We start from the raw sequence: 15,687 nt of genomic DNA on the forward strand, positions 1-15,687 counted from the left end.
CCTTCGATACAGTGGAAGTTAATCCACCTTGGTTGAATGATGTTCAAGGTTGTGGCAGGGGCTGCTCTCTCTATTTAGCATCACTGAATTTGTCTTTATCAGGCTAATGCAGAGTTGCCGTTTTCAGGCCCTCTGGTGAGGCAGTGCTTTCTCTCTCTATCATGAAAAGTTTACAATCTTTTAAGCTTAACACACTAGATATTTTGAGACATAATTATCTTAAAGCTTCCGCTAAGAAAAAATAGTCCACAATAATGTACAAAATAATTGATTATTTGCAACAAGGTGTACAATACAACTATTTTATTACATTGATTAAATTGATGAAATGTCTTTTGAGGTTATTTTCACTAGTCAATAACTGTATGTAAGGTGGCTTTGTGTTAAAGGAGGGAGAGCGAGTCCGTAGTGTGTTACGAGAGGCATGAAGTAGCGCCCGCACATTTTAATGTGTGGTCATTTAACATTGGCAACATTTTGCAGGTAAAATCCAGTCCTCTCAATTGGAATCTATGCCATCTTTAATTTAGTGTGAGGGCGAAAGAATTCCCCACGCAAATTTCATTACAGGTTGACGTTGGCCATGCGGAATCAACCATTCCATTTAACAAACAATTTCCTGAACACGTCTTCCATTAGACGAAAAATAGAAAGCCCTGTTCCCCAACTCACACCCTTAGAGTGAAAAACAATTTTCTGCGGCCTTGGTTCTGAAAGTATTTTTACTTCTGGAAACCAGAAATCTTGTTGTACTGCTGGTTGTGATGTCCAAAAAGCCAAGACAAACACTTTGTTATTGCCACCACAGCGATTACACATTGCACATTTCAGAGAAATCAACTTATAAAAGGCTCATATTTGTTTCTGCACATTAAGCTCTGATAAAAAGTATTTTAAAATTGAGAAAATTACACACTTCTGACGCACACTGCTGACGCAATTTGGGTTTGAAAGAAAGAAACCTCTATGATATAACGATTTAAATCATAAAGAAGCTCTTCTGTTGTGACGCTTCATTCTTAACCGCCAGGATTCCGAGATTGCCTAAAAATAGACAATTGACTAGTGCAGCTCTCTCCTACACATATCATTAGATAACATTTCTGAAACAAATCTCTCTGCTCTCACCCCTCTCATCTCGATCTTCCCTTATAATGACTCATTCGTACTGAAATAAAGTAGGCATGTGGAGACTCGTGCACACTTTTTGCATGTCAGGAATCACATAATTAAAGCTTTTAGGTTCAAACTCTGCAAAGCTGGTGGTGAAAACCCTGTGGTGAAATCAGGAGGCATCTAAAGCATCAGGAAGTTGTATGTAAGGAAACAGCAGAACCTAATTGGATGTAATTGCCGGGTTAGACTAGAATACAGCAAGCGATGAGGGCATTTGAGCTGTGCCCCGTCTGAGTCTCAGTATTCTCCCAGCTCCAGCAGAGCTCAGCCTTCTAATGAGAAGAGGAGGACAGACTGAGGAAGTGGTAATTGGATCCTCCCTGTCATGTCGCCTGGGCATGTGTGGCGATGGGGCTGTGCTTTATTTAGATCCTCCAGGCAAACAGTCTCAGTTCTCCACTTACTAGCAGCAAACACAGAGCTTGTGAGAACAAACCACTCCTGACCATCTTGAGCTCATTTGCTTGCAGAACAGAAGTTTGCTCTCTGCAACTGCATGCAGAAGCTATGCCATTACATTATGGACTGATGAGGCTGTGCCGACATGCTAATTGAAGCAGACGGCCTTTGCAATCCGTTTGGGATTTGTTATTTTTGATGATGATGTTAGCAACTACCTTAAATACACTTGGATCACTCTTTACTTATGACCAGGAATAAGTGCAAGCGGCAGGCCATTAATAAAAAATAGGGTATTTATTGTATATCGATGTGCTAGAAGATGTATCTCACAAGTGCTTCGTATTGGGGCAAATTCAAGCGAAACAGAAATAAAAAGTTTGTGCGTTGTTCTCCAGTGTGAGTGTGTATCACACTCGGTGAGTGCCCCGCAAGTTTGTGTGTCCAGCTGCCAAACTCTGTTCTGGAGAGCATCAGTATGATTGACACTCTGGGGAACCTTGAAAGAAAGACAGAAGAGAAGATCAGCCAAGGTACAGCCACGAGAGACTGGGTAGGCCTATAGGCTGGACTGGTTACTATGCACTGTATGTCAAAATTAACTCATAAATTAAATCAATTTTAATTTCTAAACTACACATTTTACACATCATTTTTTTTACAAACTAAGATTGTATTTGTACCAATAAATTATTCGGAATAATCAGGGATATTACGAACACGTTAGATATCAAGATTATGTTTTGGATGTAATGAGTAAAGATACGTGATACTTCTTGAATGTATAATATAACAACACCAAAACTACTTTTTAACTGTCTCCCCATAATGCAGTCAAGTAGGCTTGGGCATTGCATGAGAAAAAGTGTCTACACTGCAAGCGAGTGGCACAACGCAAAGCAACAAAACTAGGCCACCCCCATTATAATCAACAAAGCTGTCTACACTGCAAGTTGTCAGGAAGATAAACACAGCAAAAAACACCACACACACACAAAAAAAAACTGCAAGCCAGAAAACCCCTGCAACTTTGTCTTTTGGAAGAGTCTCGGCCAACTGATTGTTAGAGCTAAAAGCTAGATAGATAGTGACCAATACATTATTTCCATAAAAAATAAATAAATGTAACAATTACTTTCTCTTGGGAGTATATTTTTGGAAGTGTACTTTTAAAAGTATTGTTGCCCCAGCATAGAATACAGTGATTAAAGATGTGTAATTTATTTGCCATTAAACATAATTATGACATTAAAACAACAATGTTAATTGCATCTAACCAATAATTCTGAACACTGCACTTATTGGTTGAGGGAGTAGAGCGCAGTCTCGTGGGTATCCCCCGGCCTGCGAGGGGCGATGGGGGTATGTGGCGAGCAGGACGAGGTCGAGGGACGTGAGAGAGCGGCGCGAGACCGGTGGCGTGATTACTGATGAGCGAAACCTGCGCGACGCACCAGCCTCATATCTCTCACGGAGGAGCGGAAGCATAAAAGGAGGAGCGACGACAGTGGAGATCGAGAGGAACAGGCCTGATTTTATGTTATGTTTTGTTTCTGTTTTGTGTGGCCAGCAGTCGTCCGCGAGGGGCTGCTGGCTTATACTTTTATTTTTGTAATTGTTTTATTCGTTTATTAAAATCTTTGAATGTTCGCCGGTTCCCGCCTCCTTCTTCCCATAACATCTAACCTTGCTACAGTCATCTTTAATATTATTTTTTAAAATATTCATCTTTAATTCATTTTTATTTAAGTTTTAGCAATTCTTGTACTTCAGCTTAAAGGGATGGTTCACTTTAAAATTAAAATTCTGTCATCATTTACTCACCCTCAAGTTGTTTCAAACCTGTATTAATTTATTTCTTCTGCTGAACACAAAGAAAGATATTTTGAAGAATGTCAGTAACCAAACAGTAGTCTGTACCCATTGACTTCCATAGTATTTTTTTTCCCTACTATTCAAACTTTAATCAAAGTCTGAAAAGTTACTTCCGGTTCTGGAATGGGTCTTTTTCTGATGACATAGGCTTGACAACTTGGGTTGGTTAAACGCTTCACCACTCCCCTCAAACCGTTACTCTGCTATGGGCGAGAGATGGAGAGGAGGAGCGCTAAAGTAAAACCCTGCCCTCTGTTCAATATTCCGGTTCACTCGGAAATGCGTCACAACACTTGAGAAAAGTCGTTTGCAACTTCCGGTTCACGCGGACTTTAAGTCTTCGACTTATCCCTTACCACAACCCTGACAGATCATATAGAACATTAGTACCAGTCATTTCTAAAGTCCACTTAGGTTAACAATGCTTTTGGGAAACACAGTCCTGGTAGGGATACTCAAACAAACAAGCAACGTTTTGATATTTACCGTGTCTTCAGAGGAATCAGCCAACAAGCACCTAACTTATAATTGACTTTGCATATTAAGCTGGGATAGAAAAAAATAATTTGCCATTAGAAAATGACATACTTCACCATTAAGTATTTGCATGATTATCTAGAGCGGACTCAAATTTGTTTTGCTTAAGAGTTAACATTTAAACAATAACATTGTCAGACAAGCCCTTAAAGGAACACGGCAACTTTTTGGGACTTTAGCTTATTAACCGTATCCCCCAGAGTTATATAAGTCTATACATAACCATTTCATCTCCGTGCGTGCCGTAACTCTGTCTGACGCACACAACGCTAACCTAGCTTAGCACAAAGACTGGAGGTAAACGGCTCCAGCTAGCATACTGCTCCCAATAAGTGACAAAATAACGCCAACATTTTCCTATTTACATGTTGTGATTTGTATAGTCACAGCGTGCACAAATAACAAGGTCACATGAGACACAGCCATCTTCTAACCGTACTGGGAACTATATTCACAGAAGGCGAAGCACTGCTACTTGGGCGGAGTGATTGTAATGAGGTAATTTCATTAAGTCAGGATGTTCTGCAATCCCACCATACCTGGGGTGTGCTGAAGAGACAAAGGGAGTGGACATAGCAGAACAGCAGGACACAGATGTAGCCCCTCCTGGAGGTACACACTCGCTCTCTCTGCCTCTCTATCCATCTTTGACTCCAGCTGAGCTCTGAAAGGTGAGGAGAGGCCAAGGAGGAAGGATCACGAGAAAGGCATCTCCCATCTCTGAGTGTGCGCTGACAGTTCGCATGGGCTGATCACCAGCATTTTACTGCTCTCGATGCCGTCCAGAGCCATCTCGCTGTCCACGCAGAAACGAGACGCCAGGTGCTCCAGGTGAGTGCCAGATTTCTGCCAACGCTGCAGTAACACAGGAGACATAAACACATGGATAAGTACACATTTGCAGCAGACAGTATAAAATATCATGCATATAATGTTTAGTGCGCATTCATACTTCACACATATCTATTTCTATACGTACGCCTCCCTGCACAACAAACAAAATGTTTTCTGATGCTACAGTATGCTGCATGTCCCTGACACTGACATGACAAATGTGACGTGTGGAAACGCTGACATCGGCCTGAGAGTAAAGCCTCTCCTGAGGGGCTGTCTAACACAGGGACTGATACTCATAGAGCTGATGTCAGTAGGTTCCTCTGGGAGATTTCTAAGTGCGGCCTGATTTATGGTCTGTCACAGATGTCTCCCGTGCTCTCGTCTGAAATGACTGCAGTGGAGGTACCTGCTTGCCGTCGCTGATGTTGCACGGCACGAGCAGGATCTGGGAGGCAGGGAAAGTGGTGGAGACGGACAGACAGTGCTGCTGCTGGCGGATTTGCTGTCCGTGGGTGTAGATCCACTCCTGTACAGGAAAGAACACAGGCTTTTCTGATGCTGAACCAACACATAATGAAATGAAAAAGCAATAGCAATTTTCTTTCCAGAGAATTACACAAATTTCAATAGATTGCATGTCATTACTGACTAGAACAGAAAACAGACTGACTAACAGAAAAGATCTTCCAGGTGTTTTAAATGTTGTGAGACAGATTGGACTGGAAGCTCAATAGACCTCAATGTTTTTAAATCAAGTATCGTAATTTTTGATCAATGTAAAAAATGTAAATGAGTGTAATTTTTACTATTCTTAACAGTAATGCCATGGGTTTACTTCACAATCCATCTTTAATAGGTTTGAATTTAAATTCATGCATTTAGCAGACACTATCCAAAGCGATTTAACAATAGAGGAAAATAAGCAATTCGTCACGAGACAACAATATTCATAGTATACAATGCCAGGTTTATTAGAAAACTAGATTAGGAAACAAGCTAGAGCATTCCCAGACTTGTTCATTTAAAGATGTCTGTTCTAATCTGTCACCTCCACTTAAATGGTAAACAGAGAGAGAGAGAGATCTTGGAAGAAAACAGATACTTTTTGCTTTCCTCTGAGAAGGTGGTCTCATTTGCTGTTCTGAGACATGTAGAGAGAATGACGTACGAGGGCAGTGTGAAAATGTGCTTTTGTGAGCCATGCTGATGAACCGCTTCCCATCTGGTGAGTCTTACAGACGCTTAACAAGGTCACACGCAGCAGGCAGCAGGGAAACATGGTCTTGTGGTGTTATGAACACACTTAAGTGCTCTGAAATCACTTTTGGTGCCTGAACACCACATCTAATGTCTCTCATCGTCTCTGCGCTTTATAATTTAGGGAATAAACATTTGAAAAATGATTTTTTTTACAATGTGTAAGAGATTGGGAATAATGATAGTCTAAGGGCCCTATCTTGCACCCAGCGAAAATACCACAAGGAAAAATACCACACGAGGGAAATCATTGTGGTGTCCAGCATAAATCTAGCTTGCACATTTACCCAAATTATTCAGGCTAATTGTAGTAATGACGGATCAAACCTGTTTGATCAATAGTAGCAATACACATATAAGGACATCTGACAAAGTGGCTTGTCCATCAAGAACCAGGAAAATTTTTTTCTGAAGAAATCACCTTTATACCATCATGTAGCCTAAGTTGCGTGCGCTTGGCAAATCCGCAGTTACAGTATAATAGCAATCCGCCATGGAACAAGCACGCCTGCTTTTAAAGCGAATGTGAGATGATGCTCTGATTGGTTTTGCCACGGTTTGGGTTTTGTTTCTTTGTCTTGTCATGTGATTCCCTATTTGTCATGTGATCCTGGCATGTGTCTTGTCATTTTTTAATCGTCTGATTATTGTTCACAGGTGTTTCTTGTCTTGTAATTAGTCTGTGTATTTAAGTCCTCATGTTTGCCCTGTGTCTTTGTCTAGTATTCAATGTTTCATGTCGTTGTCCAGATTCGAGTTCTGAGTTTTCATGCCTTGCCTTGCCATGCCATGCCATTGTTTTGTGTTTGATTACGTTTGTTAAGTAAAGTTGCATTTGGGTTCTCAACCAGCTTGCCTCCAGTGGACCTCAATCGTAACAGGTTTATTGCACGTTACGCCCAAACCACACCTATGAGTAATGTAGCAACTTCAGATCAACCCATTTTAGATTTGAGTCGGGTGCAAGAGTAATTTATCCCGCTGGTATAATAGCAACAGTGCCCGAGATCCGCCCACAAAGTTACTTGCGTTTCGCGTTTGATAATTGCGTTTTAGACCGTTAAAATAGGGCCCTAAGGCTTTATGGCTATTAGTTCATGGCTTTGGTTTAACCAAATTATAAATTGTATAACATATAAAATGATATATTGTTAAACATTTATTACAATTAAAAATGTATTGTTCATTTTAAAATACCCCATATGTAGTTTATGATTAATGAATATGGAATTGTATTGCACTTTAATACTATTTCCTTAAATTCAAAATTCAGTTCTGTATCCTGTTTGATGCCTCAATTAAAATTCAGGAGCTGTTCATGGATTCAATTCTGAATGACGCACAACGCTGTTTTTTTCCAGGCTCATGTGCAGGTGAGGGAGCCATGAAGGGTGACAGTAGGGCAGATTAGCTGCTCAGAGACCAGAGGGCACCTCTTTGTTTAATATAATTACACAGCAGTGCATAAATGTGACCTGAATTAAATCCCATTACCCCGCTGTAAAAGCTGCCCTTTTAACATGCCCCTGGTTGCATAGCAGTTAATGTAATCTAGCATCTCACAGTAGCAGCCTAACTGTGTGAGATGTCACCGATTCCTGGCGTGAGAGTAAAAATACACACTACCTTTGATCCTTTTCTGATCTTAATAGAATAGAATTCCTCCAGCAATGGCAGTACCAACATTGATTGATAAGTAAAAATAAATCTGCTCATGTAATGCTTCAAGCATGCTTTTTTTATATATTATGCCAGAGTCTTGTACCTGGTTGGCTGCTGGTATGTCTTTGGTGATGGTGCAGGGTGCGAGTGTGAGCACTGGGACATCCTGTCCCTCAACTATTCGAGACTCTAGACAGTTCTGTCTCTGCCGAATTACACCAGACTTGGCATCAGAATCATCAGGAACTCTGGATTTGGAGATAGAAACACCATAGTGTAATGAATGATAATAAATACCCCATAGAGAAAAAAAAACCTAATAATATTCTTTAAATATATTACATGTTTCTCCTAAAAAGCAATTAGTATCAAATGAAAAAAGTCAATTTTGTAAATGCATGTGGTAAATCTGCATGTGGTTCATCCATGTATATGTATAACTTTATTTTTTGATCTTGTTACAGTATGTTTAATTAAAATATAATAACTCGATCTTTCAGTGAAAACAACAGACTTCTCTCTGGTGATGTATCCTGGACTTTTGTCAACTTTTATATGCCAGATTAGAGATTAATAAATAAACACAAATAACAATCGTCTTTTAAGAAAAGCAAAATAACAATCTAAAACTAAGTAAAATCTGCCTTAGTGGGTGGAAAATCTTTCCCTCGAGACAGATGAGAGCAGATGGTCAGCAGCTTGTCTACAACAAACCAGCTTTAGACACAGAGAGGCCATACACTGCCATGCTAAATAATAACGTGGCCCTTTACAATCATCCATCGCCACCCGCAGACACTCAAATACACACATCACACTGACTCACTTGAGCTCTGGGTAGACATTGTCCAGATACCACTTGAAGGATTTGCACTTGAGACTCTTGCGGAGCTCCTGCCTGCCGTGAATGCTGATAAGAGAGGAAGAGAATGAGCAGAATAAGAGATGAATCTTTTCCCTAATGCCTCCCCATTATAGATGCACATATAAACACACACATGCTATCAGTCACTCACTCTCCATAGGACTTCCCCCGAGCAGCCGGTCGAGCCGAGTAGTAGAACAGTTTGAACTCATCCATCCAAACCTCAGCAGTCCTTCTGGTGTTCCTGAAACAAAGAGCATTGAATGTGAACACCAAACTGTGCTAAACACTTTCCTCTAAAATACACACTTCAACCTCAAGAAGATCACTAGAAAGATTTGCCAATTCATCAGTATATTTACTACAAATATTGTCTGTACAGCCAGGTAATGAACAGACAGATTGTGAAGAAAATCTGAGTGGAAAACTCACAGTCACATGCTAGGGTATTGTGGGGGTTTGTCAGATAAATTGCTATGCAGTTGCTAAGGTATTCAGACTTTTTTGTTTTGCACATTGCTATGCAGCGGCAAGGGTGTCCTGGGTGGTTCATACTGGCGAAAATCAAAAGATTGTACCTCTCTCAATATTCCGATCCCTAGATATTGCTCATGTCTCTCCCCGTATGTGAGATTTTTTTTTAAGTCGCACAAATTGAGCTCTCATTCATGTCTATGGCACAAGCAGAGCAGGATGAATTCCACGGTTATGTGTAATATTAAGGGGTTTACTGAGAGGAACTTTAAGAAAGCACCTACTGTAATACAGTTACTGTGAAATTAATATCAAGATACTTTAAATCTAATTTACTTTTATGTAGTTGATCGTTTATTTAATCAATTTATTTATTTACTTTATAATACTTTATGTATTTATTTAAAGTGTGGCATGATTGATGCCAACAGCTGTATAAATGATATTCAGAGGGAGTGGAGGTGTTATCAATGATTTGTTTCTGTATGAAAACTGACAATATTTTGCACGTCTCAGTTCGTCAAGACATTTTATCGCAAGCAATGGACTAAATCTCCACATAAAAAAACCATAGCGGATTGTTACATATCTAACAAATAACTTTGCTAACAGATGTAAAAGGACATGGTTTTAAAGAGTATCTAAGAAAAGCCAGCTAATGCCTTCAGCAATTATTCATTAGAGCCTCTGAACTATATGAGGAAACAGATTTTGTTGACTGAGCACACTGCATAGCAATTCAGATTCAGAAAGAATGTTGTGCTATGCTCTTAATATTTCATTCGGTTTCATGCTGAGGTTTTTCCCCGGAGGCAAAACGTGATAAAAGAAAACAAATTTTACACAGCAGATTTTCTTCCAGGCAGAAGTTGGAGTATTATCTCTATCTTTGGCAAGAAAAATCCAACAAATAACACAGGAAAACATTCAACAGAGATACAAATACAAATGATTAACATATTCAAATATACAGGTTAAAACCCCCCAAGGACAAAACAGTCTTCTAATGTTAATAAAAATATTACATCTTTTATAAGCCAGATTGTTTTATTAAAAACTCAGTGGATAGGATATTATAAGTATATGCACTGCTCAGGACATACTTAATGTATGTGTTGGCGTTGCCCTCTGGGAAGATGTAGGGATGTTTCTTGCGGAATACGTGGCCGACCCTGCTACAGGGAATTATTTCCAAGCTTCCTCCACACATCCATACTCTGAAAGAAATCTCTACAAACACAATACAATAAACACCAATCACAGTGTGTTTTATAAAAAAAAAAAAAACATTATGCATTAGAGCATAATGCTCACCATTACGCTCACCAATATTGTATTTATTTAACCACAAATACAGTAAAATAGTAAAAAAAATGTTAATAAAAATGTCTTTACTGCCACTTTAGATCAATTTAATGCATCCTTGCTGAATAAAATTCTGAATTTCTTTTAAAAAACAGTAGTGTACATTCATAGGTGGCTCTCCTGACACCATATATTGCAGAAATGTACAGTATAAAACTGTATGTGCATATTATGTCATGTAGAGAAAAATAACTTGTGTATATGTGATTTACAGTAGCCCTCCAGGAAACTCCCTTGTCTTACTCTCATGGCAAGAATTAGATCATACGGCTGAAATCTCCTGTCTAAATATACCACTGCCCAACGCTCGTTTGCAATTATGAGCACAGTAGCATACTTGAGTCTGAAAAAAAATACAGCGCTGCAACAGCTCCAGTACAATTCTGTCATACATGCATGGTGAATGATGATAACTCAGCTCAGAGAACCATCCAATTCCCCACAGTACATTGCTCTTAAGGATTTTACAAAGTCAAGAAAAGAAAACCCTTAGCAGGTAAATAAAAGCACCAAAATACTGTACGGTTTGAGAAAATTGATTCCAGAGATCAAGAGAAGCTATTTCTACGTTCAAATGTCATTGCGAGCCATTTCCTCTCTGTGATAAGACAACAACACTAAGTTTCCTCCGTCAGTGCTCGATCACGGAGGAAAAGTGATTGAAGGTTTATGTGCCATCAGACAGGTGCTCTCATGCATAGTAATAACTCACCAAAGTTCTCCCCTCCCCAGATGTCCATGGCGGTGTCATATTTTCCCAAGCGATTAAACCAGGATCTGTCAATCACAAAGAGTCCGCCTGCGATGATGGGTGTTCTGAGGGTTGAAAGAGTGAAAAAAGAGTGAGACATTAAGTCTCTCTTGACATTAAACACTTCAATCCAGGTGACTGCTTAAAATACTGCTGTCACTCAGGATTGATGCCAGAAAGCATTTCTTTTTGAATGTGGTTTGGGTGAAAAGTCTTGGAACTAGAAAAGAGGATAAAAGGTCACTGAAGTGGGGGTGTGTGGCCCATTTCTCATTCTCCCGATGAAGCTCAGCTTGCCCTTCAAAATCACTGTACCCAGAGAGCTGCTCAAGTGCTAAGGAAGGACACTAGAGGAAGTGGCTCCGGTATTATCGGAAGCATTTGAATTGCATCAGCCATAATCTCTCAATGTGAAGTGATAGGACACATCGTTTCCCCTGCCTCTCCTCGGGGCCACTCACGTACTTTCATTTCAGATTCATTTACTTTTCACAAAGCTATTCTCATCTTATTTTAGGAGGCAGAAACAAAGCCCAAAAGCTTCAACAATTGGGCTCAGTGAGTGTAAAGTAGAAAAACCTGTCAAGGGTTGTAAAGGTGAGAGTGTGAATGAATTTTAAATAATACAATAAAATTAATTTCTAGGATAAAGGTATGCAAATAAATGAAATGCATACGTCACTGCCAGACTTGAAAAGATGTAATAATCCTAGGTCGGATCACTTAGAAAAGTACACCTCCTTAAGTGGCCTGATTGAAGGTGTCCATAGCACAAACATGTGGGACCATTTATGAGTTTAAACAGACATTGATCCCAAGTATGCCTTAGCAAATACCTCTAATAATAACTATTTTATAGGAAGGTCATAGAAGAACATAACCATTAAATATACTTTAAGTGCCACCAAACCCACCCTGGATGCTAACTGCACACACCTGCTGTGTTTGGGTTAATTTTCTGTACATAAATTAGCATTCAACTGTTTGGAGTCAATACGTTTTTTGTTTTTTTAAAGAAATTAATACTTTAATTCAGCAGGGACACCGTAAATAATGAAAAGTGACAGTAAATACATTTAGAATGTTACAAAATATTTTTCTTTAAAAAAAATGCTGTTCTTAACAACTTTTCTATTCATAAAAGAATCCAAAAAAAAATGTCCACAAAAACATTAAGCAGCACAACAGTTTTCAACATAATAATTAGAAATGTTTCTTGAGCACCAAATCAGCATATTACAATTATTTCTGAAGGATCATGTGACACTGAAGACTGGAGTAATGATGTTGAAAGTTCAGCTTTGCCATCACAGGAATGAATTACATTTTATATTAATAATATGAATAATACAATTTTAATAATATTACTGTATTTTTGATTAAATAAATACAGCCCCAGTGAGCATAAGACAATTCTCTCAAAAACATATAAAAAAATCGTACCGACCACAAACCTTTAAATGACAGTGTATGTAACACATACACAAACTCTTGCTAGCCAAGAAAACAACTGGCTGTCAGTCAGGGTCATGGTTGTGCGGTCCCTCTCACATATCATCCTGATATACACACCACTACTTCCCATCAGTGTCCACACACACACACACACACACACACACACACACACACACACACACACACACACACACACACACACACACACACACACACACACACACACACACACACACACACACACACACACACACACACACACACACACACACACACACACACACACACACACACACACACACACACACACACACACACACACACACACACACACACACACACACACACACACACACACACACACACACACACACACACACACACACACACACACACACACACACACACACACACACACACACACACACACACACACACACACACACACACACACACACACACACACACACACACACACACACACACACACACACACACACACACACACACACACACACACACACACACACACACACACACACACACACACACACACACACACACACACACACACACACACACACACACACACACACACACACACACACACACACACACACACACACACACCTCTCAGTCACTCAGCAGTTATCCTCGATCTCTTCTGCATCTGTTGGCGGATGGGCTGTGAGAGACCCAGGCCGGTGCACAGCACACGCGGGAGCAGACGGGATCTGAGCCTCTCTCAGCCTGACTGCCTGCTTATCTGAGCTATTAACAGCCTTCATTACAACAGCCTCTGAGAGAGCTAGGAACAATGTTGATTACACCACAACAAGAGGAGAAAGAGAGAGGAGATTGAGGAGAAGGAAAAACAACCAAGATTTAAAGGTTGATATTGCTTTGTTTAAACAATCAAAAATAATGAATTACATCATTTTATAGCAACTCAATATTTTAATTATGATATAATTCCTCAGTTCTTAATGATCAACCAGACTGAACCTCTCAGTGGAAATCAATGCTTCAAACGCCATTTTCTCCCTTCAAAGACATGAAATTCAAATACTACAGTACATACTGTACGTTCCTAATAAATGTCCCCGCTCTAACTAGGGATGATTTTCAGCATGTTATTCTGAAGAATTTGTTATTGTTTGGTTGATTTAAAATTTAATATATTTTTCCACATCTGAAATAACTTTTTTTTTTTTTTTTTTTTTGCTACCAAGGCCACACAAGGGAGTAAAATAATATTAGCCAACTTATTTTTATATTTTCTGAAGAAAATGCAAATGATGCTTTCCCATGTAAAACTCGCCCCCACAATGTTTGTGTAAAAGAGGCTCCATTCTTCTCGTGTATTTGAGACCATGCCAATTCTCACCAATCACAAAAAACTAATCGTCAATTAAAATCAAAATTAAAAACTAATTAGTACATCAAACTGACATTATTCACTTCATAAAATTTTGATTTAATACAAAATAATTCTAATCAAACAAAGTAAATCTCAATAGATGAGACTCAATCGATTTGTTTTTGTCAGGGCATTGCTAGGTGTTGTGAGTGATTTAAGCATGTGGCTTTGAAGTTGCTAGAGTGTTGTGAGTGGTTTTTTAGGGCGCTAACAGGTAATTGTTTGTTGGCCCAAGTGAAAAGAATCTCTATGACATTCTGGACCCTAGATGTGAGATATGGGTTCCGTCCTTCTTTTAACGGTTTTAGATTAAAGTTACATTTTTGACTAAAGTTAGATTATTTTAATATACGGTAAATTGATAATGTATTCATTTAAATACTTTTAAGTCCTGTGGCCCTCTTGGAGGCTTGCTGAGGACCCCTAGAGTCCCCTGGCCTCCTAGTTGAGAACCATTGTGCTAGTTTAATACTTAGAAACTGCTAACCCTCAACAGGAGTCCAAATGCAAACAATAGTTACAGTCATGCTAACAAATGCCATTAATAAATTTAATAAAATATTATTCATGATTCAATCAAACCCTGATGGATAAAAATCCCACCCTACATTATTTCCAACTAAAAATTCAGTTTCACTTATTGTAATTTTACAGAAATTAAATGTGAATGCCATTTCAAGTTGGTTTTAAACCTTTTAAACGCTTTTTCGGAAAGTGATTTGAACTTACAGCAAACAAATAAAAAAACAAGAAGCTAAACATGAAGCCCAATAGATGTTAGACCAAACCTCTGTCCTCATTTAGCAGAATGTTTTTTTTTTTTTTTAAATCCCCTTTTCTTCTCTTCACCTACTTAATGGGCTCTGTAGGGTCAGCTCTCTTGGCTCGCTTTTCAGCTGATAGTTGCTCCCATTTAAAATGCAAACTCCAGTCGAAGCCTGCGGCAGAGATGGAGGGAGAGACAGGGGAAAGACAAAGAGATCAATAAAGATCTTTTGGCTCTAATTTCTTGTAACTTAAATTTATATGAGTCATAATGATACAGTACACCGTAGTGGCGGTGATGATTAAAGTGTACTGCTGATGATAGGCCAGGGCTTTCATCATGGATAATTGTTAGATTTGTTTCTGGGTGACACCACTGATTGGGGAGTATGACCGACGCCCCTTGATGTCAGGGCTGGGACATTGAATGGAGGATTATAATTGCAGTTTTTACCTCCTCGCAAGTCTGAGGAAGCGGCGACATAGGCAAACGTGTCCATGTTAATGATGTCAATCACAGGACTTGCGACACAGGTCGGGTCCTGAAAAATGAAAATATTACAAATTGAGACAAAAGAGCACAAGAGACTTGAAAGGGTAATGTGGATGGCTCGACTCTCTGTCTGTTCAGCTTGATTTCACAACAAAGGAGGTGGAAAATCAGCGAGAGCTGGGATTATCTGTGTTACTAAGAGTGAGTGAATGTGCACACACTCATCCAACATCATTACACCAGACGCTCTGACCTCATCACTCAACCCTCTCATGCCTCACAAAATAGTCCTGCTGAAAGAAAAGAATACTTGAGATGTGTCAGCACTAAAGGCTTTCAAACTACTTCAAACTGCT

General features: G+C 39.3%; 1 protein-coding gene across 3 annotated transcripts in view; it reads right to left on the bottom strand.

Annotated features, from left to right (window-relative positions):
• Positions 1–1,855: 1,855 nt before the first annotated feature.
• The window catches only part of galnt14 (UDP-N-acetyl-alpha-D-galactosamine:polypeptide N-acetylgalactosaminyltransferase 14 (GalNAc-T14)), an 86,978-nt gene continuing 73,146 nt past the window's right edge, over positions 1,856–15,687 (bottom strand). For all 3 annotated transcript variants that reach the window (XM_079639016.1, XM_079639015.1, XM_079639014.1), the window contains 10 exons: positions 15,293–15,380; positions 14,927–15,011; positions 11,160–11,263; positions 10,186–10,312; positions 8,760–8,852; positions 8,570–8,653; positions 7,847–7,991; positions 5,231–5,350; positions 4,527–4,842; positions 1,856–2,074 (listed from right to left, as the gene is read on the bottom strand). In XM_079639016.1, the coding sequence (XP_079495142.1) occupies positions 4,684–4,842; positions 5,231–5,350; positions 7,847–7,991; positions 8,570–8,653; positions 8,760–8,852; positions 10,186–10,312; positions 11,160–11,263; positions 14,927–15,011; positions 15,293–15,380 (1,005 nt within the window). In that variant the 3' untranslated portion in view covers positions 1,856–2,074; positions 4,527–4,683. The remainder of the gene's footprint in view (positions 2,075–4,526; positions 4,843–5,230; positions 5,351–7,846; positions 7,992–8,569; positions 8,654–8,759; positions 8,853–10,185; positions 10,313–11,159; positions 11,264–14,926; positions 15,012–15,292; positions 15,381–15,687) is intronic.

The sequence above is a fragment of the Phoxinus phoxinus genome, assembly GCF_949152265.1.
Source record: "Phoxinus phoxinus genome assembly, chromosome: 16".
Taxonomy (NCBI): domain Eukaryota; kingdom Metazoa; phylum Chordata; class Actinopteri; order Cypriniformes; family Leuciscidae; genus Phoxinus; species Phoxinus phoxinus.